Here is a 25,883-nt window from a genome sequence, read left to right on the forward strand (position 1 = left end):
TATATATCTCTAATTACTTATAACTCTGCTATACATCCTTTCAAGCAGGCTTTTGTATCGACATATATTCTATATATATATATATATATATATATATATATATATATATATATATATATATATATATATGTATATATATATATATATATATATATATATATATATTCCTTTTTTTTATTCTTGACTCTTTTTAATGAATGTTCCTAATTGTTTAAATCTTGTTTTCTTCTGCATTATGTTTTAATGGTTTTATGTGAAGCACTTTGAATGGCCTTGTTGTTATGTGCTATACTGTTTTCGACTACACCTTGAATAAGGAAGCTAGCGCCGTAGTAGCACTTTAGTAGCACTTACTGATAGCACTTTGTAGATGAACTTTGTTGAAGAAATTGTACTTTCTTGATTCTTGTTGTTCTGAGTTTGTCCTCATGCTTGAATTGCACTTATTGTAAGTCGCTTTGGATAAAAGCGTCAGCTAAATGAAATGTAATACAAATCAGTTTGCCTTGACATGTGACTGATAGAGACTGTTTCATCTCTTGTAGTCGAGGAACTAACTGCCAGATGGTTTTATTTTATTATCATAGAGCAGCTCCACCAACACAAGCATCTTCAGATTCAGTTAAAACCCTTTTCTCTGTTATCTGCCATCTCCTCATAAGGTCTGGTGGTGAGTGCTTTTCACCGGAAACGGATGAATCGGCATCCCGGAAAAGGAAACGTCAACAAAAATGAGGTGGTGTTTTTGAACGTCTGGCAGCAAAACAATCCTCCTGCGTACCTGTCCTGCTTCGGAGGACCACGAGAAGAGGTCCTTGTTCGAAGCCGCGCGTTTGGACGTCTTGTAACGGTGAGTCCCACCTAACTGGAGAGCTCGTGACACGTCGCGCGCGCCACTGAGCTGACCCCTTCATGCGGTCCCTCACATGTCGGGTCCTCCAGCTGCAGACGCTCCGCCGCTTGTGTTCAGACGCGGGCAGCCAGCGGGTGAGTGGGTCGGCGGGTGAGAGGGAGGCTGACCTTAGGGAGCCGAACACGAGAGCGGGTAGTAACGGCAAGTCTCGTGCGGGTGTCAGTTTCAGGAGAAAGCTAGAACTAGCTAACCTAGCTGTCATGTTTTTTATCAGGAACTGGAGCGGCGTCCTGGTTTGTGCGGGCAGTTTTTGTTTCGTTTTCTAGCTCAATAATATTTCATAGTGACAACCCAGTTAGTAGTAGTTATTAGTAGAGTATCAGACGTCAATTGTGTCATTTCTACATGTCGTACCACCCCGTTTGCTCGCGAACGTGTGCCACATTTTAATGCGCGAGCGTTGACGTTCTGAAAGGTGTCACGGATCGGATGCTGAGCTCGCGCGGTCAGTTGCTGAGGCGTGGCGCGTGACTTTCCAGGAAGTCAGCTGACGAGACCTCTGGGTTTTAAGAAAGATCTGGAAGATGTCTGTCTGTCATTCCAGTGGAGACACGCATCACTAGTCAAAGTAGGGGAGTGCAAAGCAATTAGCATGCAATCCAAAATGTGGGGATCTCTGTTCTGCAAACATGGGGTTTTCCATAAAGCAAAGAAATGCATTAGAACATAACACATTGGAGATCAGTTGAAGCTGACTAAAATGAAAGAGCCAAAAAAAACACAGAATCAAATGTTTGAATGCATTAATGAAGTGAATCAAAGTGCAGCAGAGACATGCATCAAAGAACAGGAAATACATTTTTTTTTTTTTTTTACAGTTTTCTTTTGAGTTGTTTTACTTTAGTGGAAAGCATGTATGCACAACATTTATATCGTTTGAGACTTCCTTCTAAACTCTGACATGTTTTTATGTAAAAAAAAAAAAAAAAAAAGTAAGCTTCTTCAAAGATACAAAAAATCATCCAATTTTACAGTATAAAAACATAATAAAATTGTTTGGGGGAAAATATCTCCAATGTCGCAGTCGTAATAGCTTTACAAGGCAAACAGGGTCTTTTTATATACAACTGGTGTGTGTAATATGAACATCTGGGTAAGCCAAGCAGCTCCCTCACTGACTGAATCACGCTCTTCTCGTCCTTTCAAGGTGCTTGTGAGAGGCATGAATGACTTTGCAGTTCTCAACACGGGGCGGAAGATGCCCCTCCTCGGACTGGGGACGTGGAAGAGTGAGGCAGGAAAGGTAGAGGCTGCACTTGTATCCTCTTTCCCCCCAATTTTTTTTTAATAATACTTTTTAATATTACTTATTCTTACAGATGAATGTTATCGCATAGCTGCAATAGACTTCCCCTTATTTTCTATCCAACTGCAGAAGTAGATCTGTACTTTTATACATGAAAGCTGCACTTAGTAGACACTTGACTAAATGAATGCTAATCAACTTTATAATATGGTCATAATAATTAAATGTTGCACATTCTGTTGCCCCCAATTGGCCACAACCTGATGTAATGCTGCTGTAAATACATAACAACAGTTGTCCTGTGTTGCCACTGTCGCAGGTGAAACAAGCCGTTATCTGGGCATTGGAGGCTGGATATCGCCACATCGACTGTGCCGCCATCTATGGCAACGAGGTGGAGATTGGCGAAGGCCTGCAGGAGACCTTTGGCCCCGGCAAGGTAGAACAGCTTCACCGAGTTGCATGAGAAGCTCGAGGTGTGTCAAACTTGACCTGACGTGTGCCGTCTGTGAACCAGGCACTGAGAAGAGAGGATGTTTTCGTCACATCCAAGCTGTGGAACAACCGGCATCACCCAGAGGACGTGGAGCCGGCCCTCCTGAAGACCCTGAAGGACCTGAAGCTGGAGTACCTGGACCTCTACCTCATCCACTGGCCCTATGCCTTCCAGTGAGCTCCACCTCCACCACGCTCTAATAATTATGAATGTTTTTAACTTGTTGTCCTGAGTAAACAGCCCTTTTGTTTTCTCTGCATAACAAGCTAATTAACTTGCTGCATCTTTATTCCAAGATGGCAGATTTTATTTTTTATTTTTTTTTTCAGGAAATTAATGGGAAGCCAAACTACAGTTTGTTTTCAGTAGTTTCGAATGTGGCTTTCACTTTGTATCTCCCAGACAAGGAGATGCTCCCTTCCCAAAAAAGGAGGACGGCACCTTGCTGTATGACGACATAGACTACAAGCTGACCTGGGCTTCCATGGAGAAGCTGGTGGAGAAGGGCCTCGTCAGATCCATCGGCCTGTCCAACTTCAACAGCCGGCAGATAGACGACATCCTGTCCGTCGCCAGCATCAAACCCACGGTCCTGCAGGTACAGGGCGTTTGTGGTGATGACAAAGTTCATTTTTAAGTGTGAGCGCATGCTGTTGAAGTTCCGAGAGCCATAGATGACACTGGTTTCTCTGTGTTTTGGTTGGGCAGGTAGAGAGCCACCCGTACCTGGCCCAGGTAGAGCTGCTGGCTCACTGTCGGGACCGGGGCCTGGTGCTGACGGCCTACAGCCCTCTGGGCTCTCCTGACCGGGCCTGGAAACATCCAGAAGAACCCGTCCTGCTCCAGGAGCCGTTGATGGCCACCCTCGCAGAGAAATATAAAAAGTCCCCAGCTCAGATTATCCTGAGGTGATTCTACTCCTCACTTAACTGATCAGATTGCACCCCAGTGTGTAACTAACTACTTACACACAGGCTTATCTTAGAGATTCAATGTCTTCAAATTTAATTTTAAGTTTTAAAATGTTAGATGTCAAAACAAAACTACCTTAAATCCTGTTGTTAACGGTGTTCACATGTTAGGGATCACCTATGCATCTATCTGCTTTACTAAACAGCTCTTTGGTGTCCACATTTTCAGTTTCACATCAACATCAGACACATATTGATGTTTTTAAAAGGTGTCTTTCTGTATTTAGCATTTCATTTAGTTTATAGAGTTGTTAGTGAAGGCAACCAAAGGATAAAAATAGCTGTGCCATCTTGGTTTAATATGTAAAAGTATTTATTGTATCAAAAGCAGTGAGCAGTTTAGATACACAGATTATATTGGTGCTTTGGTTCATAAATACACAGTTGAAACCGCTGTACTACATCTTTTGATCACTTGGGGCTCATGCAACAATCTGTAAACCCAACAGGGACACACAGTATAATCAGCATGCAGGAGAAAATACTTTCTAAATACTGCTGTGGCGTTGGAAGTACATTTCAACACAAGTGTGCTGTGTTTGGTAGGTGGCAGACACAGCGAGGAGTGGTGACGATCCCCAAGAGTGTGACGGAATCCCGGATCAAAGAGAACATTCAGGTGAAGTAAAATCTCAGTCGGGCCATTCATTTCCAAACAACGAGGGTATTTTTTTAAAGACTGCCTTCTTAATGAGATTTTCGGAACTATACAATATCTCCTTAAGGTCCCTTTTTTCATTTTTTTTTACCTGCAAGTACTTAAAAGCTATTATGCTGAAAAAGCTATGCACGTGCGAATCATATTTTTGTGGAGCAACTATCTCACTGTGTTGGTTGTCTAGGTGTTTGAATTCACCCTTGAAGCCGAGGAAATGAAGAGTATCACGGCCCTGAACAAAGGCTGGCGCTACATCGTACCAATGATCCAAGTGAGTGGGCTTTATTCTCTCTCTTTCTCTTTTTTCTTTCTCTTTTCAACTAATGTGATGTTTAATTTACCGTCCTCTTGTAACTTAAATTGCAAAAAATGTCAGTATCGGCCCAGAAAGCCTCTCGGTGGACGAGCCCTTCTCAAGCAGTTTGGTGGAAAGCTAAAGCAGCGATTGTGTAAAAACATGAACACATCACGAGAGAGACACACATTCACTTTTGGTTTGGATGTTGCAGGTGGAAGGAGAACGAGTTCCCAGGGATGCAGGACATCCTCACTACCCTTTCAACGACCCGTACTGACGACTCGCACTGCAACCTGAATTTGTGCCTTCAACAACACCGCCCACATCACTCATAAATGTTCCTGGAGTTTGTCTTTAGATCATGTCCAAACCTGCTCTTTTCATTAGAATTTCAAGTTATCGTTGGTGATGAAGACTGGACAATCTGGTGTGACTGTATACATACAACGTACATGTTATTTTTAAAATAAACATTTTGTTACTTCACTTGCAGCCGACTTTATTTAAACAGTTGCTTATTTATGAAGGAGCCCATGTGGTGTCCTAAACTATAAATACAGTGTGTTGTAATGCAGATGGTGACTTGTTTTTTAAGATTTTGACTGTTCGTATTGTCAGTCTAAAAGTGCATTTAGTAATGGTAGACCGGAAATATATAATGAGGTATTCTATCCTAGATATACATCTTGAGTCACTCTAGTAACTTTAAAATACCAAAGATAATATTTTGCAAAAGGTCTGTAGTTAAAGGAATAGTGAGTTTTTTTACTTTTCCATAATATATCAGTGTAAATTACCAACAGCAGAAGTCAGTCGACACTGGTGAAACAGACAGAAGCACAAAGCAATATCATTTGGCGAAAAAAAATCTATATCAGTTTTAAGAGTACACTATATTTAGAATATTTCCGCTGCTTTATCTTGCCTCCAAACAGCCCTTTCAAACAGGGAACCGAAGCCGTTATATTCATATGTGGTCTTTTCAAAGCCAGAGAGTCCATTGACAAAAACCTTGCAGAGCATCGCAGTTGCTGGTCTACCGTTGACTATCGTTTAGTTTGTTTGTGTTATTTTCTGACTTTGGTGAATTCAAACTAATCCTTTCAACCACCAAAACCATCTGATGGCTCTGAAGGGAGAATAGATAACGGCTTTAGATCCGTTGGGAAGGGCTAACTGATTGCAAGGTAAAGCAGGTGAACTTGTTCAAATCATCTTGTTTATTTAATTAATAAACCAACAAACACCACAATTCTTCCATGTTAGAAAAAATATGATTTCCTTATTTATAAAAACACTTTAATAAAAAAAAGACATGTCTGCAGTTCAGTTCATCTCCTGTAGAACCTCTTCTAAGGCTTCCTCCATTTTCAGTTTGGGAGGTCTTTGCTTGCGGATGTTCTGTGGAAAGACAAAATGTTGTATTATCAACAGGTTTCAATAAGCCACATTTAGATAATTTTGATCTACATTACAATTTAATGTAAACAAATCTAAAGAATGACTTCTGTCTCATGATACTGACTGACTACATCACAGTCAGGAAAAGCTGTGCGCAATAAATGTCTCATCCCTCAGAGTGATGCATATGATGACGTCACAAATTGGACATTCAACCAACGAGGATGTGAAAACAGCGACGTAACGGGCAGTTCTTTTGTTGAGACAAAGATTGCGGAAAAATCTACCGCTCAGGATTAGTCCCGGCTGACTCTCCACCAGCGTGTAGCGTTTGTGTTGCGTCATGCTTCACCTCCTTGGTGTCCTCCAGCGTGGTGTATCTGTAGTTTGGTGGTCCGAGGCTCTGCACCAGGCTGGAGTGAAGGTTTCGCCTGCTTTCGATGAACCACCTCATCATGGCGAGTTGCTGCTTCAGCATTTCATTGAGCGCAAAGACAGCCGGGTTGGAGATGCTGAGAGCTGAGGAATGGACGGACACACGCACACATACTTTTAACATTATTTGTATATATTTTAGTTCTCGGTCCTCGCTTGAAGTATCCCTGATGTTTTTAAATATTATATTTCCCGTGCAGGTCAGCAAAAAATTCTGCTCCTCTGCTCGATTTGAGCCTTTTTAAATTAAATTCAACTTGTGCTCGGGGGGGGGGGGGGGGGGGGAATGATCACAGGGTCTGGAAAATGAATATGGTTGGCGAGCACGGGATGCATATTCTATCATTTATCAGATTTTCTTTTCTCATTTACCCTTTAGACCTATATCAGTTTAAATACATTATTAGTGGGTTTTCTTGCCAGATATGCTTGCAGCAAAGATAAATCCCACAGGTGGCCAAACTACTGCTGCAGATGGGGAGCTGGTCCCGAAGCTCCAGCTGTGTCGCTCTCGGAGCAATTTAAAAAGCAGGTGGAAAAAAAGCAGGTCAATGCGTTATCTGACCGTCTTTTCTGCCTTAATGGAGACTAGCGATCAAAATATCAGCGGAAAATGGCCCCACCACAGCGGCCAGGTATGAGTCACTTGAAATGTAACATCATCCTTGCACAAACCTTAATGCTCTCCATTATAGCAATCGCCTGGATCCAGGTGCAGGTTAATAACTAGTTTATCTATTTCTACCGGCATAATACACTTGAAAAAGGCTCCCTCAGAAAGCCCTCCAGTGTTCTTTGTGTATTTATGATGTATTTCCTTTGGCCTTTTTGTGTCTCTTACCTTCCACCCTTTCTGCACTGAGAGTATGAGCAACCACTGGGGTGGGATCCAGGTAAGTCAAGCCCACCTCAGGACCCAAAGCAGCCACACCTGCAGAGGGAGGAGAGCCAGAGATAACATTTTCATATGTGCGTGTCAAATTAATCCAGATGACTTGTGCTACTGTGAAGAAAATGCTGCCGTGGTCGGGGCTGATTACAGGCGTCTCAAATGTGCAAACGCCACGAATGGCAGACTGACCGGCGGGCCATGTGTAAGCCAGAGGATCAGGCTGAGTCTGTACTTCCGCTTCTTTTAAAACCTTTCTCGTTGAAGCACGTCTCCTTGACTGGCGAGATAATGTCCGGCTGCCAGGTGATACGGAGGATCTGGAGGATCTGGAGTCGAGTTTTTGACTGTGTTCTGAGGTCCAGGAGCGACTTGTGTCTGAGAGAGCGCTCGAGTAATCGTCTTCTGTCCTCCCGCGGCACACGTCTGATTGTGAAGCCTCCTCTCTGACCTCCGATACCGCCTCCTCTTCACCTCCATCTCCTTGGAGGTGCTCTGAAACTTGGCTGACGTTGTAATCAGGCTCGGTCCCGCTCTCAAAGTCACTTTGGTAGTCCAACGAGTCCTCTTCCCGCCGCCGCTCCTCTTTTTTTAACCGCGGCCACTCTAGATGTCTGTTGGGGGATCCAGGAGGAGGGGCGCTGTGTTTGACTTCTTTCTGTTTAAGTAGCAGGATGAAAGCAAACATATCAGTCTATGGTGTCGCTCCGGGGATTCGACCAGATCCCCAATAAAAAGAGAAAAGGTTACATTTTACAATAGTTCATGAAACATTTCTGTGTAAGTTAGTGGATGAATAAGAATGGCTATTGTGGTCGCTCAAACAGCAAATATCTCTTACCATGTACAACCAGTCCCCTCTGTGAGAACAGGGGGTTTTGGAGGTGAAGCCTAACGGAATAAAGACTCAATCAAACGCTGTCCCTAAACTGCTATGGTTCAGTCCCACCTCTCTCATCGCTCTGCTTTCCAGCAGCAGGCAGCTGTTTTTAGTGGTAAAGCTCCAATGACCTACTGTTACAACTTACTCAGCACGAAAACAATAAAATTAAATGTCGGGAGTTGGTGGAGACCAAGTTGAAGCTCTGAGGAGAGAGAATTGGACTTGGGTTTGTCAGACTGACACAAATGTGACTGCTGGGTGTGTAAATAAGCAACACTTTGTCATCAGATACACTGCATCAACTTAACATGTAATAATATTTCAACATTGCGTTTGCAGCTTGTTTATTCTGCCATCAAGTGGCCGGGGAAAAAACAGGCAACGAACATTTACAGTAAATTAATCTGTCTCTGACAGCTTGAGTCGCTTGATTTCATTCTAAAGAGATGTAATGGCCAATATTACCACAAAAAAAATCTTTTCAGCTCTTTTAGTTTTAATGTAATTCATGAATACAATAGAGTACACATTCATTAACTTCTGTTGTTACTCACCTCCTGTCCTGGAATTCTCTCACTAAATCCAAGGTCATCTAATGACATCACATTTATCTTGAAGTCTGCAATAACACAAGATCATAACAGAATTAAATAAACGATAGTGTATACCCACAGAATTGTCATCGACACATTATTCAGTGTGCTACTATTCATCCATATCATCCATTAAAAGCACCCGGGGAGTAAAAACTAGAAAATGAACTATGAACACTCTGACTCTACAAAAGGAGGATTTATGTACCTTGTTGTCCATCTAGGATGCATGAGATGAAAAGTGAGGAATCAAAACATGATTAATGAACAAAAACACCACATTTCCTCTCTTGGAAACAGCATTTTGAAATCAATAAATAATACAAGTACAGTATTAGTAAGTGTTATATACAGAGGAAAACAGTGTTGTCCTATTGACCTTCGCTCTCCATAACTACGACACTTAATTTCTGCCTTTTCCAGATGTGTGTGATGCCCCGATGGACTTCTCTCACCGTCAGAGGTAACTGCACTCATCTCACTGTGGGGGTCTTCGAAGCCGGGCCCGACACAGAAGAGCTCCTCCAGAGACAGCACCTCCCCGCGTCCCGACAGGGAGGAGACGGAGCGCTGTGGAGACGGGGAGACACGGGGAGGAGAGGCGGATGGGGAGAGCACTGAGGGGCTGAAGTGGGCCTGAGCCTGACCAGCGAATCGGAAAGGAGAAGGGGAGGCAGGGTGGCGCGTTGGTGCTGTGTTGGAGGACGATGAGGGAGGGACAGCAGCTGGAGGAGGTGAGGAGTGGACCATCTGGAAGAGGGAAGAGCATCGTATTGTTTTGAACTGTCCAGAACTTCTTCCATGTGTAAGGATGGTGTTAGCATAACGCATATAACAAGTCAAAATAAAAACAAATATGGCATATAGTGACAAAAAACAGGTCATTCTTCAAAGTCGAAAGGTACCTCATCTGCTGTTCTCATGGAAGAGGGTCTCCCTGGTACCAATAAGCTGTCGCCCACTGAATCCAACGAGTCTCCGAGAAGTTTCCTCATGTCTTCTTCATCACTTTCCAGACTGACACCACTCACGACTCTCACTGACTTTGCCTCCAAACCCGCCAGAGCCGCTCTGGACCCGAACCTGACACCAACATCGGCGCCTTTTGGCGACCCAGCAGCAGCAGCAGCAGCAGCAGCGGCGGTGGTAGTAATGTCTTTAACAGTCACAGCTGCCTTGTTCTTGAGGAAACGGATCCCCTTCAGGCTCTGGTCACTGCTGGACTGTGCAGAGAGTGGCACAGGGGCCTCCAGGGACTGGGCGGCTAGTGGCGGGGAGATTCCCACGGCCGAGGTTCGGTTCTCCGCGGGTTTTGCCCCCCGCCTGGCCTCTTCCTGAACCTGTTTGCGGCTGCGGATGCGGCTCTCAATCTGAGCCACTTTACTTAGAGCAGCCGTCTGGGAGCTCTGCTGGGAAGATGACACGTTTCTGACCGGAGAGGGCGAGAGGGATGAAGGTGGAGAACAACACAATAATTGAGTTTCAGCAGCAGGGAGTGAATATTTAGAACTGGAAATCTTTCGAGTAGAATCAGTCAGAATAAGAAAACAATTCACTTTTCGGGAATCCATTGATCGATGTAAAATGTATTTCTCCTACGCACACCGAACCGTACCTGTGTTCAGGCACCTGCTGGCTCTTGCGGACAGGTGACTGGCTGCTGTTGATTGCAGGTGGTGGAGCCTTCTTCAAGAACCTGCTTCCTCCTCCACCCAGAGAGCTCTGAGGTCTGAGATCCTGGCAGAAGAAACACAAAAAGGCTCGTTGTCAAATAGGATTTAAAAAAACCTCCCACTGTCGACGTTTCTAAAGTCCCATTGCGTCAAAATGTCCTGAACAAAATACTGCATCAGTTCGCAGAAGCTTCTACAATCGTTTAACTTGGTCGAAAGCCCCTTTCTTGCCTGGGTCTTCCCAACATCAGCATCACCATCAGCAGCAGCAGAGCCCAGCATGGTGTCACCTCCGCGCTCATGGGCGGAGCTGACCGAGGACAGGTCACTCAGGTCTGAGAAGAGAGGGCGTGTATTTGAGGAAGCGGATTTGGTTTTCAAGGATCCACCCACAGCAGCCTGAAGAGAAAAAAGGGAGGCACGACATGTTAAAAACATTACCCAAAGTAAGAGGCGGGGGCACAGACCGCGCAGGCGCGAGACTCACTGGATTTCCCGTCGGCCCCTGAACCGACTCGGCGTCCCTCCTGGTGCTCCTCTTAGCGGACAGCAGCGCCTGCGCTCGGTCCAGAGCGGAGCTTCGACCGCCCTGTTTCCACATCGTTGAACCGATGCTCGTCCTAACACTGCCTGGCTCACTATAACGTCACACGCATCGACATATAACGCTAATGTTAGCCACACGTTTACACCTCCTCTGAGCAGTAACTAGCTCACCCAGTTTGGGAAAGTTTCTTCCTGAATATCGGGGACAGGAGAGTCAACGTTAGCTAGCGGTTAGTTAGCTCATCTCGCTAGGTTACCTCCATACGATGTACCTCGAGGCCTTTCATAGCGTATTATAAGTTCACATGAACATGGTTAACTTGGCGCCGCACGAAACGCCTCATAATGACGCCAACTTCTAGCCGTTACATCAAGCATAGGCGTCCCTAGTATCCATGGAGCGGCGGCGATTTTCTTCTTCGTTATCATAAACGGCAGTGAAATTCATCATCCGGGTATTAGCGACGCCAACTGTTCATTCCGTGACCATGTCCATACAATGTAGTGTAAACAAAATGATTCAGTAATAGGACCAATGTAGCATTTGAAGATAGGGAGGACATTTTCAGATGTATAAGAAACACGTGTATGTTCTTCAAGTCCCTGGTTATGGTTTGTTGAGAGAAAGAGAGAGAGAGAGAGAGAGAGAGAGAGAGAGAGAGAGAGAGAGAGAGAGAAAAGTTCTGGCATTTTAATAAGACATCTGTGTGTTCCCACTCCCATTATTGGTAACATTTAGTCTGACCTTGTTTTGTACTTTGGTATTAGTGGGCTAAAGGAGAGTGTCCCTGCTATTTGCAGTGAATTTTCAGAGCTTCAATCATCAGGAAATGCCATCAACATGTTGTCATCCCCCTGGCCTTGGTATTGCTCATGATTTTCAGGATATGTTGCTCTCCCTCCCCCATGCACATTGTCCAACCTTGACCACACAGTATCAGCCTGAATGCACTATCGCCACATGTCCTTGTTTCAGACTATTGCCGCTAAACTGACGATGGTAATTTTAACATGCTGATATTTAGCAGACACTACAATGTTACCATGTTCATTGCTCGCTAGCATGTGCTCGTGAGCATTAAACACAAATATATCTGAGAGCAAATATAATTTGCTTTGCTGGTCATAAACCCAACTATTGAACATACACAATTGGTAATCAGAATGGTGTGAGCAACGCAATTATAGTAATTCTAGGTGTAACACCAATGTCTACCAAATGTGAATACAATCCATCCAATGGTTCTTACGATATTTAACTTAAAATAATAGATATCAAACCTCATGGTGACGCAAGAGGAGAAGTCAGTGGATCACCAATGTGACCGGGATTCATCCTCGAGGAACCATACAAGTCTGTACCAATTTTCATAGCAATCCATCCAATAGTTGTTGTGGTATTTCAGTCTGGACCAAAAAACACAAAGACAAAGACAAAAGATTCACATTTTCCATGTAAACACCATTTAGACATGAATGATGGAAAATGGTACTTTTAGTAAATATTATTTGTCAAATATAAAATAAATACTGTATGAAAAAATAAATGTAGCTTTTGAATGGTAGTAAGATGTACGTGTCTATAAGGTCACATTTATGATTTCCTAATGGATCATGTTTTTCCTGCCTATAGGCTTTTAGTTGCCCGTAGCAACTCTAATGACCTATGTACCTTTCTTACTGCATGCAGCAACATTGGTTTGGATAAGTGCAAAAGAAGACACATTACATGTATTTGACCATACAAAAGACCTCTTGGATGAAAGTTATATTGCTAAGCGTTGCCATGATTCCACAACAAATTCCTTTATACTTTAATTTCCACCTTGAATTGCCGCAAGCATGTCACTGTGGACATGCTACTTAAGGGTCATGGCAGCTTGAAGGTTTTCTTGATTTAGTTCCTGTAACACCGTCTTCATGAAGCAGATGGTGAGTTAGACATCATTGACACTAAAGAGATTGTCGTCATTTCTCTCGACGGTTTCTTAAATAAGCTTATGACTCCTTGAATTGACTCCTTAAAATGAAGCAATGATATTCGGTCTAGATTATCAAGTTCACCAAGAATCCACATTAAAAGCCAGACATGAGTTACAGGACCGTTCAATCTACAGCAACTCTGATCTGGTCTGTCTGTCTGTCTGTCTGTCTGTCTGTCTGTCTGTCTGTCTGTCTGTCAGCAGCATAGCTCCAAAGGAAATGAGAGGACAGCAACTGTCTTCATCAGGCAGAAAGTAGACATTTACTTGGCAAAAATAGCTGAATCTTACTGTTGTGCTTCACTCTCACTGCTCTATATAGTGCAACTACAGAAGAGTAGTTATCAACTACAGCAGGCAGCTATCATTTAGCAGCCAGATATGTTTGTCAGAAGGCGATGGAAACCAAAAACGGAGCTAAAACAGAAGGAATATTGGACATACAGTGACCTGAAACATGATTCATGAATGACAATGTTGCTCCTTAATTGCTGGATATGCAAACATTTGCTTACACTTCTGCCATATCAACTGAGAAGGTGACCATAAGTCAATGTTATGGTCACCTTGAAATTGACGAAAAAATATAATATATACATTATTATATTATTATATATTATATATATATATATATATATATATATATATATATATATATATATATATATATATATATATATATATATATATATATATTATTGTATTATAAATACTTATTCCCCAGTGGTATAATAGCTTGAAAACTAAATTATTTTTCAATTATTGCTCTGAGCAGAAATATAACTTTATTGTTATTCTTAACCTCATTGCCTGCCACTAGGCCAGAATAAAGGGATACAATTGACACTGGTTGACACAACACACTTATGACAGTGTTGAACTTTCTTTACATCTAAACATATTCTGTCTGACCGCCTCCCGATCAAATCGCATCAACATGAGCTGCTGCACGCTGCCTACAAATATTGATTAAATATAGAAAACGTGGGAAAACATCTCTAAGTAGACCTCCAACTTGAAATGTCTTCATTCCTTTTGCAACTGAGATAACGTGTGAACTTGAACCTTTTTATGTTTACTTATATGCACAAAATCACAAAGCAAGGGACAACCCACGAGCAAGTGTGGTTCATAGCTTTAATAATAATTATGGAAAATACACATATAATATACAATACACATTAATCAGTGAGGCACTTGAGCCGCCCAATATCTTTCTATAAATACAATGGTTGTAAACTTAACTGGCAGTGCTACGGAGGTCTTCAATAACTTTGTGCATTTGTTAGGCAACAGAGATTGACACGTTACACAAGTATTCTTACAATGAACAGAACTGCCATGGCACGACATGGGAATCTGCAGCTACAACATAAAGCTCTGGTTTCTCGTTCAGCACCATCAAAGCGAAACACGTACATGAGCATCAGACAAACAGTTGGGTATGAGATGCAGATTGCATCCTTTCCTCGACTTTGACACTCAACGAAGCACTTGTTGAGATATTTCAGTCAGACATTGCCATTACGAGTGCCATGCAATATTGTTGGCTAATGCGCTCCGTGGTTGCATGTTGTTCCCATTGAGATCCAATCAACCACGTTGGTCTGGCTCGCATTGAGTTTGGACCTCAGTGACGTGTGGATTGCATTCGGCCATTAATAAACGCACTGGGGTGCGTGTTGTGACACCCATGATGCTTGGAAATTAGAAATAGCGAGACGACGCAAGAGTGATTGAAAAAAAAGAGCCTTTGAAGTGCGCCTATCATCTGAAAAAAAAAAACGTGATTGAGATTGCGTAGCTATATGAATATGAATTTCCCAAAGGGGTCTTTGGTAATGAGTTAAAATGTATAAGCTTGTGTCAATCAAACAGTTTAAACACAGTCGCCTTAATTTGTGCAAACTGAGTCACCCAAGTTTAACAAACTCTTATCTGAGGCTAAATTGTCGTTTGGTTAATCACCATTCAAAGAGTGTTTTGAGGTCATTTCTTGGTGGATCTCAGGAATGAATTCTGCATGTGTTTTTCAGTTTTTAAGAAAAATGAAATTCCTGGCCAACAAGTGCTAAGAGCCTCTGGATTTGAGGGACATTTCTAGGGAAATAAAAATGTATTACAGCCCGTCTCATTAATCCAAAGCAAATTAAAACCATTCATCTCAAAGAATCAGGATATAATTTTAATGATTTCACCAGCGGTTCTCAGCGTGTCTCTTTCCCCGAGCAGCCCCTCACCAACTCTCCATCACTGCTCTTGGATATTTCGTGAGATACCACATAGCTGGCCTGTGTCTTGAAGACCGACGGTTCGGCAGATAGGTCTCGTTGGAACAAGCATATTGCCTGTGACTTTCGCACTGGTTGCCATGTAACGGGTAACTTTCTACAAGTTGTGATACCTAACCTTACAGTTGCTGGTTCGGCGGGGCACCGTTTGACGCAGTGGGATTAGCATATTAAATGTAGCAATGGATTGTGAACGTGTGGAAATGGACAGTGGATGATTCAATTGTAACGTGTGCATTTCATGTCACGTTCGGGGGAGGCCTCTAAAGGCCGCCGTTGAGCAACTTCTGAGCAACCACACAATCAAAAAGACAAACAGTCCGACAGTCTATGCAGGGCCCTCGACTTTGATAGACGTCACAGTGGCCATGAAACAACGTTGGAAAAGGCGGTCAGGTTCCGGGGGCTGGTTGTCACAGTCCAGCTTGCCCCTCAGGAAGTGTTTCCTGAAGCCTTGAGGACCAGCGGGGGCGCTGGAATGGCTCGGTCCTGCTCTTTGTGGACTCGATGTAGAGCCTAGAAGACAGAAAGTTAAATTAGAAACGTGCGTGTGAAGAGCCGGACAGACCACACAGACAGACTGTGACGAGGGGCCGTACGATGCAAACCACCAGTAAGTAAACCGGGTAGTATTATCTCATAAGAATGATTACAATCGCTGTTTCCGTTGCATTGCCCAGCCAACCTTGAGCAAACCTCTGCAAATAAGGCGCCAAGGTTTCCATTAACTGGTTTGGAGTGATTAAACTCGGCTACAGTGAAGTTTGGTTCAAGGTTGGTGTTATAGGCTACGCATGTCTGTAATTCGCCAGAAAAACAGCGTGGAAGAGGTTGTGTAACAGAAACAAAAGTCGGCTTGGCCATCTTACCAAATATCTAACCAAATATTGCCCGTCTAAGAGAGGAAAATTGAGAGGTCTTCAGGAATTTCTTTCTTTTCGTTTTATCGAATCTTGCCATTTCCTTACGGCCTTTCTGACGGGACACTTCAAAATGAGCTTGAACAATATGTTGATGTCCAAAACATACTACAGCTGATTCATTGGTGCTTGTATAATGATGATCGAATTAGTTCCTGAAATGCTTACTACTGCCTGTATTCTGTCCCTGTATGTTTTAATGTACAACTCCCTTTGTATATTAATGGCGGTGCTTCCTTACAAGCCTTAAGTGCCTTCATTAGGTTTTTTCTTAGTTGTCTGTTCTCTGCACAATGTTGGTGACGTTGATTCCCTATTCCATTCTTATTTCCAGGAGGCCACAGCTTTTCCAAACCAGACCTTTTACTTAACTACTTAACTCAAGGCAGTTTTCATCAGTTAGGATGAACTGATAATGTCAAGAGTCATCCAGCCTCAACAGCGGCGACAGGAGTGCGAGAGATGTGAGTCAAGCCGTACACACCCACACAGTCCTGAGGAGACGTCTAATTAGACCATCTGAGAGGAAATACAAGTGTGTGTGGACCAGGGGTGTGTAGCGCTTTTAATGTAAAAAATGAAGAAAAAAAAAACAAGCTTGCTAAAGTCTGTTTATTCCCTTCAAAACCTTCGGGTCGGCCATTATTACATGTCAGGCTTCCCGGTTCAGAGTAATCTATTGACGCGTTGGCAGAATTTCCCGCCACAGAGACCCGGAGCTGCAGTCGGTACCTGGCGCTCGGAGCGGCAGCCCATTGTCCAGACTTCTGGGTTTGGTGGTGATGAAGAGATAGCAGAGGACACACAGAGTGATGATGAAGGCGAGAAGAACCACAGCTGCCACAGAGAGACCCACAAGAGCTCCGAAACTGTGAAACAGAGCACAAAAGACACAGCAGGACGATTATATATTCCTGGCCTCGCAGACTGGAGAGCATGGATACAGTCTGTGCATATAAGAATGGATCCAACTGTACTGACTAAAATCAATAAATATTCCTACGGTGCGTTTTCTTTTCTTTTTATTACATTTTTAATTGCCGATGTGGATGTTCTTATATTTTAGTCAATAATGACTATTGATAAATGGTAAATAAATGGTCTCGTACTTGTATGCCACTTGCAACCTCCAGTTCTGCCGAGTGAAGCCGATGTGGTAGTGTCTTAAAATTTGCATTCTCGCTGCTGACCATCAGGGTCGACTCCTCCGGTTTCAAAAATAAGTTTGATTATATTGAAGTCTATGAGAAAATGACTTTACTTCTCACTGGATATATTCCCTCATTAAACATTGTACACATGAGTTTGTGGTCTCAATCTCTAGTTTCACTCTTCCTTAATACAGTTATTTATGCTATACAATTATATAGCGCTTTTCACAGTACTCAAAGACACTTTACAAATATATTTTTTAAATCATCATAAAATCATCATTAATGTGTTGGACCTGCAACCTCTGCTCGTCAACCCAATAAATAAATATATCCATGTATTAAACTGTCACAGATACCTTGCGACACTATGGATTAAGTACCTGTATTCTAAATAAAACCAATAGAGTAGATCCCGGAAGGAACATTTCATGTAATTCTTGTAGCTCCGAAATGACATTCCTTTGCATGGTCCCAGTTAATGTACATTTATTCTGAAAATCACACAGCTGCTTGAGTAAACCCTCTATATATGCGCATATGCAGTGAGTAAATGGTAAATGGACTAGTACTTGTATCGTTTCTTGTCCTCCGACCCACTCAGAGAGCTTGAACACTACATGTCATTGTTCACCAATCACATACAGTAATCCACTAGTGGCAGGGGCCACTGAGCCACGGGGCAATTTGGTTTGAAAAAATAAGAATTCATTGAAATACTTAAACGGCATGGCGGCCTGAATACTTCAGCCAGATGGAACAAAATGGAAAAATTAAGTGGGATGAAATACGCAAGACGTCAAAAAGATGAAAAATATGTCCACTGTTTCTTAGTGGGCTTTAAATGTGAGCAGCGGAGGGGTTTTGAGTGACGTGTCCTGCACGCCCATTCTGTGCTTTGAGAGAGAAAAGCACTCAGTGAAAGCACTGAGGTGGTCCTACACGCACATAATGACAAATAATAACGCAGAGCCGGTTAAAACCACTCGCCCATTCCGACAGAGATGAGTTGGTAGTAACATGAGTTGCACTGATGAAATTACAATTTCATGATGACATCCAGTTTCAGAATCAAATATAAATGAATCCTCCTCCTTTCTTTTTTTCAATTTTTTGTTTTACATTGCTATGCATTACCATGTGACTTTGTTCTTAAATATACTTCCGATGTATTGACTTAATGGCACAAAATGACCTCGCTTACCAGCCGGGCTATCCAGCACTGCAGATCGTTTGGTTTTATTTACCCAGCTTGTGCAATCTCTCTCCCCAACGATATACGACGGGGGCTGGATTTAGTTTGCAGTGCACTGAGCAATTATTCTCACTGGGAATATTATTCTCACTGAGAACATTTCTCAATGGAACTACTGAAGATAAAATTGGCATTCTAACATTTTGTTGTCAGTTCAGTGGATTATCAGAAACAAAAAAAGTTGGATCAATGCATCCATAGATCTTTACCATTTACTGAATGAGAGGAAATATAGTATCGAATGGTATAGGCAACTTACAGATGTGGGACTCAGAGGTGTGTTTAAGATATGCATTAATACGTTTCAATTAGTGTTGTTGTTGTTTTTTTAATCCAATGTATTCTTAATTATTCTGCAGTCTCTCATGACAAAGAGTTCTGAAGACACACATAGTATAGATTACAAGTCCACACATGTGCGATTTAACCCTTAAAAACTCTCAATTTTGTTTTAAAGTCTTGAATTACAGTTTGCCATTAATGAAACCATGCCAGGTGCACGTCATACGAATCTGGAGCGCACACGAGAAGTAACCTATACATGCTGACACGGGTATAAATAATCTATGAGACACTTTTTTTTTTGCTGCGTTTATCACCGCTTACCTTAACCACCACATGTATCCATATTCGTACGGAAAAAAGCTGTTGGGGTCATCACAACAGTACTTCAAGTCATTGAACCCGCAGCAGAAACGTGCCGCAGTGTCACTGTCCGCTTTCGGACACCTGAAGCGCTCCACGAACACGTTTTCTTTGCTGTAGTAACTTTCGCAGTAGGAGCTCATATCAGACACGGTGGCGCACGTGGACAGCCGGTTCCGCTGTGGCGCACTTTGAAGCACTGCTCATGGCTCCCATCTCCCACTGCTGCAGGTGCACATCAGCTTCTGGCTCCAGGATGGGTGGAGGAGGTGCAGACCGGTTCTCTCTCTCTCTCTCTCTCTCTCTCTCTCTCTCTCTATCTCTCTATCTCTCTATCTCTCTCACTCTAACTCCTACTACATCTCTCTGACTCCTATGTCTCCACTGACTCCTTTTTTCTCTCTCCCTCTCTGTCTCTCTCTCTCTGACTCCTCTCTTTCTCTCTCCTCTCTCTGACTTCTGTCTCCACTGACTTCTTTCTCTCTCTTTCTCTCTCTCTCTCTCTCTCTCTCTCTCTCTTAGAATATATCAATTCTAAAATATGAATTAATGACAGTGCTCTGATGAGACCCCTACTTGAATCTTATAAATGACTATTTATATAACAGGGCGACACTTTTTATGAATCAAGATAACTTCAGTTGCAGTTTACTAAATAGCGTCTCTGTGATGAATGCATACTTAAAGCAGTACTTTGAGCATTAACATTAATATGCTAATATGTTAATAGGTTGTCTTCCACATCACGTTTACATTTAAAAAAGCAACCCATTGTGTGTCACTGCTACCGAGGGAAGGTTAGCTAGCTAACAGTGGCCACTAGTGGTGCAACGGATCATAAAGCTCACGGTCCGGATCGCATCACGGATCAGAGTCACGGACCGGCACAAAAGAAAGAAAAGAAAGCAAATATAACTTTTAGAGATCCCCGATCACGTTTTATTTGCTGCCGATACTTGCTGATCCATATTGGTCTGTGAAGTCTATGTAAACCATCAACAATTCTAAATGTTATCCTTTTACTTTGTTATAGTCACATATAGTATTTTATTTATTAAAACACACAATTTAAATGATGCGAAAATACAAGATTGTATTTTTATTGTCATTAGTGGTTTTAATGATGTATTATAAGCTAGTAGTATTGACAGGTCAGAATTATCTTTCTAATATCTATTTATGTTGTTGTGAAATCATTTCCTTCAAACAACTGGAATTATTCGCGTTTTGTACCAATACTACATTTTAGGAGATTACATGTGAACACATCATGCTAACGTAATAATTCACCTTCTCCCAATACTCATTTTCACTGAACAGAGCCTGAATGCATCATATTGTAACCGAACAGGACCTTCGGTTAGCCGTTAGCGGAGCTGCCGTCGTTACCAGCTCTTCTGTCAATTTAAACACGAGTAGTTGTTAACAATGTAACATTATCAGAGACCGGCGACTGGAAGCAGAAATGCTGATGTCCTGATCACATATTTTACAAAATTTTGGCAGATAGCGATCGACAGTAAAACTTTATATCACAATGTGATGGTTAACGTTAAACTGTGTAATTAATCTGCGGTTCACATGTGTGCCGAACCGCGAGGGGGATCCATATGGATCACGGATCAACAGTGGTCGGTTACACCACTAATGGCAAAACACGTTTGTCTCTGCCAGATGATGTGTCGTGATTGGCATAGTGATATTGAAATTATCCTTTGTTTAAATTACTGTTTTTTTTCTTCTTTCATTTATATGAATTCATCAGCCCATTTAGATATACAAATGCTTATTTTATTTTTTAAAGCAGTCGTGAAGCTACACACCTGCACATTAGCATCAGTTAACAATAATCAGGCAATACTTCACTTATCTGCCTCCTCGGTAAGATCATGCATGGATGCAAATATAGTCCGTGGTTAATGAAACCACAACAAATAGCCAGCCTTTACAACGACATACAGTAAATATACTAATGATTAACACCTCTTAACATTCCTGTAAAATTTGACGAAAAACACCTATCCAGGTATACCCAAAGTAAATTGCAAGTTGTACTTGAACTATTTGGAGTAAATGCATGGTCTTGGTCTCTTTTGAAAGGTAACAATCTGAAGCTTTTTTACCTCAATAGTCAGAATCACTTTAAGTGCTGCTGACACTGAGTTATATGAGTTTGAACACACTAAAGAATAAGGTTTTTATTTCCGTCTGAACATTTCTTTGTAAATAGATGCCTGTAGATGACTATAAATGTGACTTATGGACTGGAAAACACAATGAGACCATAGCCTGAAGCCTTTTCTAGTCTAAGTAAAAAGTTAACAATATCACAGAAAATAAATATTTTACACATGTTTTTCTAATGAAATGTCTAGGCGTTTTTTCATTTTGAGACTGAAAATATTCCTGATATATATATATATATATATATATATATATATATATATATATATATATATATATATATATATACTATATACCTATTAAAAAGTCTTATAGTCTTGCAAACTTATATAGGTACTATTCATATATACTAACAGTATTGCTGACACAGAGAAAATGAAGTATAAATGCATTTTTATGCTAATTTACACTTCAGACTGAAGCTCTACAGCAGCTGTCTCTTCTCATCAAATTGAAGGCTGTTGGGATTATTTCCCCCCCCCCTCTTCCTGCCTATCTTTGTTTAGGGAATTTCATTGGCTGTCCGAAACGCCTGTCATCTGAGCTTTACGGCGCGACAGGATTGAGCCATGTAAGAAAATAGAGGCTGAGCCTAAACTTCAACGTAGCTTCTGGTTGGGTAATGTAGCTTGTCAGTCAGGACATGAAGCTCCTATTGGTTCAAGTGGGGTCTCATTGGAACCGTTAGATTTCGGCGGACATTTTGATAGCGAGTTTGTAGCTGTGCTCCCATGCAAACATAACTTTCTGCTAAAAACAAAACTACTTTCGTTCATAACTTTCAGCTGCAATGAAATGATGCAACGCCAGCTGGTGGATATTTATGGATGTAATCACGTGTTTTGGACTAAATCTTTTATGGGATTTATTGTTATTGGACCTTTACGACGTAACAACGCCGTTTTTGTTGGAATATTATGGATTTATGGATCAATATGAGGCGTCATCGGTGAGTTGTCTTGATTTTCAAATCGCTCGTTTGTTTGTTGTTGTCTGACAAAAATATTGATTGTAGCTGCTGTGGTGGTCTGATCTTGAAATGGAGTGGACAGCTGGAATCACAAGAATCGTAGGTTTCCAGAAACATATGGCACTCGTACCGAACTATAAATAGATGTACAGTGTACAACGGAATGTACAACGGAATGTACAGTGTATAGTTGAAATGGACGCCCGCGGGACAGCAGAACGTTAAGAGGTTATGAAGCATTGATTAAGAGAGCAGTGAATCATTGTTCATAAATTAGGTCCCCTTTATTGTAGTGAGAAGTGCTTTATGCTCTCACAACTCATCCTGAAATCATTGTGGTTGATTAATTGGTGTAAAGAATCTTTTGTACTGAGCGTGACACAACCAGTAATGTTGCAATTTTTTTGACGTTTTAAACAATTTATGAAACAATGTGGCATTTATCTTCATCCTTCTCTGAAAGTAACTCTAGCCAGCTAATATAACGTTAGCCTTCAATTGTGTGTATTTTTTCAAATTATTTGAATTGGCTGGCTAATTATAAGCAAAAAGGCTAACGTTAGCCTTACAGTAGATCATCTGCAATAATATCTGAATTGTGCGACAACCTGTTTAGATAAATCCCCAAAAAATGAATTACATTGTAGCTCAGTTCCCAACAAATGGCAATAACAAGCGTGTTGCAGACATGTGCATCACTTTCTTATATCCCATTGTCGTTTGTATTACTGTATTCTGCGTTTGGTTGTGGTTCCTGTATTTGCAGTGTGTTGAGCTCTCAAGGCCACCGGCAACATTCACATTCAGGCATTCCATCTCTTCTAAAAACTCCTTTATAACAGTATCCAAGCGTGAAGCGTGGTACAGAACTCATTGAAGGTTTGGCGAAGAGGCTTATCAAATCTTGTATTAGTCTTTATGTGAAGTTTTCACAGTTCACGGTCATTTTATATGAGGTTTGGCACCTACATTGTGATGTGAAATCGTCAGATATTACTGGAAGATGCATCCCCTTTTCAGCACTCTAATAATACAGTAAACATTGACAAGCATCGGATTGCATCCAAGAGAACAACGGTGGCCTATAGATGCCAATTTACCTCTTAACAGCTATTTGTATTGGTTTCCAGCAACTAAAAACTGAAATTGTCCAAAAAAAGCTGTCCTACTCCCCTGCATCATCTGAATGGTTTGTGAATGGGTAGTCTATACAGCTAATTAATGATTTACCATTGTATAAAACCATTTACTGTGTATACACCTTTATAAAGGGTGCCTGTCTGTCCCTGCTTTTGATATATAATAAAGCCAATATTTCATTCATCATTTTTGAGGTTTTTCACCTGAATTGAAGACCTGCACTTAGTCTAAAGCCTGGATACAGTGCATCACACAATATCCTGGTTTCTCTTTTATAAACTGGCTTGCCTATTGTGTTTTTTTAGAGGCGCAAGATATGGAGGGTTCCTGTTATACGGGAGGATAGGACATTTACATGAATCAAACAAATTACAGCCCATTGATACACTCAAAGTTTTATTTTTGCTGCGTACGTGCCTTACATATTGAATGGACTCGATGAACCTTCCCTCATGAGAAAAATGATCATTGAGGGAAAGCAACTTTCATTCCAGAGAAAAACTGTTATATTCAATCAAAATTACTTCAATTACCTTATGTGAAGGTCATTCCACCTTCAATGACCTTCTGTGAAGAAAAGGTGAAATAAATATTGCAAACTTTTAAAATGTGTCAATTTCCAAGTAAATCCTTTATCCATTAAGACTAAACTGAAAATGAGTTTGAACTTTTAATTCTTTTTGACCACTGCGCTAAACAGATCAAAACCAGGTTATTGTGCAAATGTTAATTATCCTTCTTTTTTTATTGGTTTTTCACAAGTCCCCTAACACACAGTAAATACAATAATAAATCACTGGAGTAACCCTTTTAGTAAAAGGTACATTTGTCACAAAATATGTATGAAAAAAAAATACATACACATATTAAATTCTTATAAGGTAAAACATTATATAATATACTAATTCATTGTTCTCATTGAAGTATTTTATCTTCTGGGATTAACGTAAGTATTAGGGAAGTCCTGTGGTGGAAAGTAACTAAGAACACTCACTAAAGTACTGTGTCAGTTTTATTTACCTTATTTTGAGATAATGTACTTGAATGTTGTGCTACGTAATACTTCTATACTACAGTATATATATACATATATATATGTATATATACACACATATATATACATATATATATATATATATATATATATATATATATATATATATATATATATATATATATATATATATATACTGTTTATACGTTTTATATACACACACCTATCTATATATAAATACACATATATATATATATATATATATATATATATATATATATATATATATATATATATATATATTCACATATTTATGTACAGTATTACATATGATCTTATAAAACACATTGCCATGATATATATTAAATTAACCAACAGTATATCAATTTGCTCAAATTAGCCCAACCTCGACCCAGTATAATGCTATAACGATATAACACTCTGAAAGGGGATATCTGCACACTTTTACCATTGCTACTTAAAACAATTACTCATGGTTTCATTGAAATGATTAATTAATTTGAAAAGTAGATATATGATTATATATGAAATTGCTCAATCAAAGTATCCCATTTCTACAGCAAAAGAAACGACTTCTGTGAAGAGACGAGGCCTCTTCTGGATCTGTAAACTGCATCTGTGTATACAAAAACATGTATTCTATAAAAAAAAACTGTTCTACGGTCATATTCCCACACATCAATTCACTGGGGACTATAACCTAAAAATTGCTATATAAATACTTTTTTAAGCGATGCTACCTCTGTACTTTTACTCTTTTTCTTCTTTTACTTGCATTTTACATAACGGTATTTATATATTTTAGCTAAACAAATACTTCATGTCACAAATGATTTAGACTGCAGATTGGACCACTGGAGGGAAGATGATGATGTGTGGTGGAATGTCAGCCGTAACACGGATCAGCCTGATGGGGGCACCAAACCTAAAGGGCAAACGTTCTCCATCACTGGTCTGGCTTTGACCCCATCAGAGGGGATGGAGGGATGATGCTGCTGGTTGTGGTGCTTTGACCTTTCGACCTGGCAGCTGCTGTCACTGTAACTTGCATGGAGGTTTTCAGAGGATGTCTTGCATTCTGGTCATTAAGAAAAAATGAAATGTCGACAGCCTCTTCTGTCCTCAATGAACTGTGCTCAGCAGGCTGCAGTTTAGTGAAAGATTCACGGAATTATTGTCAAGCGACTGTTTATCTCAAACAAATTGTTCATGACTTTCTAGTTGCCGTTGAGGAGCGCAAAATGTAATCATTTTACAGAATATGTTTAGAGTAAATGGTTTATTTGGGGCGACATTTTAAATGAGAGTTGGAGAAAAAAATTTGCATT

The 25,883-nt window shown here is 40.9% G+C and overlaps 3 protein-coding genes across 3 annotated transcripts; 1 reads left to right on the top strand and 2 right to left on the bottom strand.

Annotated features, from left to right (window-relative positions):
* Positions 1-720: 720 nt before the first annotated feature.
* akr1a1b (aldo-keto reductase family 1, member A1b (aldehyde reductase)) lies at positions 721-5,062 on the top strand. The gene is made up of 9 exons (XM_079221210.1): positions 721-850; positions 2,061-2,156; positions 2,479-2,598; positions 2,677-2,828; positions 3,058-3,253; positions 3,364-3,563; positions 4,173-4,245; positions 4,469-4,555; positions 4,794-5,062. Exons 2-9 carry the CDS (start codon positions 2,076-2,078, stop codon positions 4,857-4,859), a joined length of 975 nt encoding a protein of 324 aa, XP_079077336.1. The 5' UTR covers positions 721-850; positions 2,061-2,075; the 3' UTR covers positions 4,860-5,062.
* Positions 5,063-5,868: 806 nt separating this feature from the next.
* Positions 5,869-11,057, bottom strand: cUnh19orf44 (chromosome Un C19orf44 homolog; the record flags this gene model as incomplete). The annotated part of the gene is made up of 10 exons (XM_079221537.1): positions 5,869-5,983; positions 6,336-6,502; positions 7,260-7,349; positions 7,500-7,965; positions 8,745-8,809; positions 9,239-9,533; positions 9,689-10,211; positions 10,399-10,520; positions 10,688-10,855; positions 10,944-11,057. 10 exons carry the CDS (start codon positions 11,055-11,057, stop codon positions 5,909-5,911), a joined length of 2,085 nt encoding a protein of 694 aa, XP_079077663.1. The 3' UTR covers positions 5,869-5,908.
* A 4,546-nt stretch (positions 11,058-15,603) lies between these two features.
* LOC306739542 (protein shisa-like-2A) lies at positions 15,604-19,389 on the bottom strand (the record flags this gene model as incomplete). Its single annotated transcript, XM_079221563.1, has 3 exons — positions 15,604-15,791; positions 16,928-17,064; positions 19,208-19,389. The coding sequence occupies 3 exons, from the start codon at positions 19,387-19,389 to the stop codon at positions 15,604-15,606; spliced, it is 507 nt and encodes a 168-aa protein (XP_079077689.1).
* Between the last annotated feature and the right edge of the window lie 6,494 nt (positions 19,390-25,883).

Source organism: Taurulus bubalis (assembly GCF_910589615.1).
Source record: "Taurulus bubalis genome assembly, chromosome: 7".
Classification (NCBI taxonomy): domain Eukaryota; kingdom Metazoa; phylum Chordata; class Actinopteri; order Perciformes; family Cottidae; genus Taurulus; species Taurulus bubalis.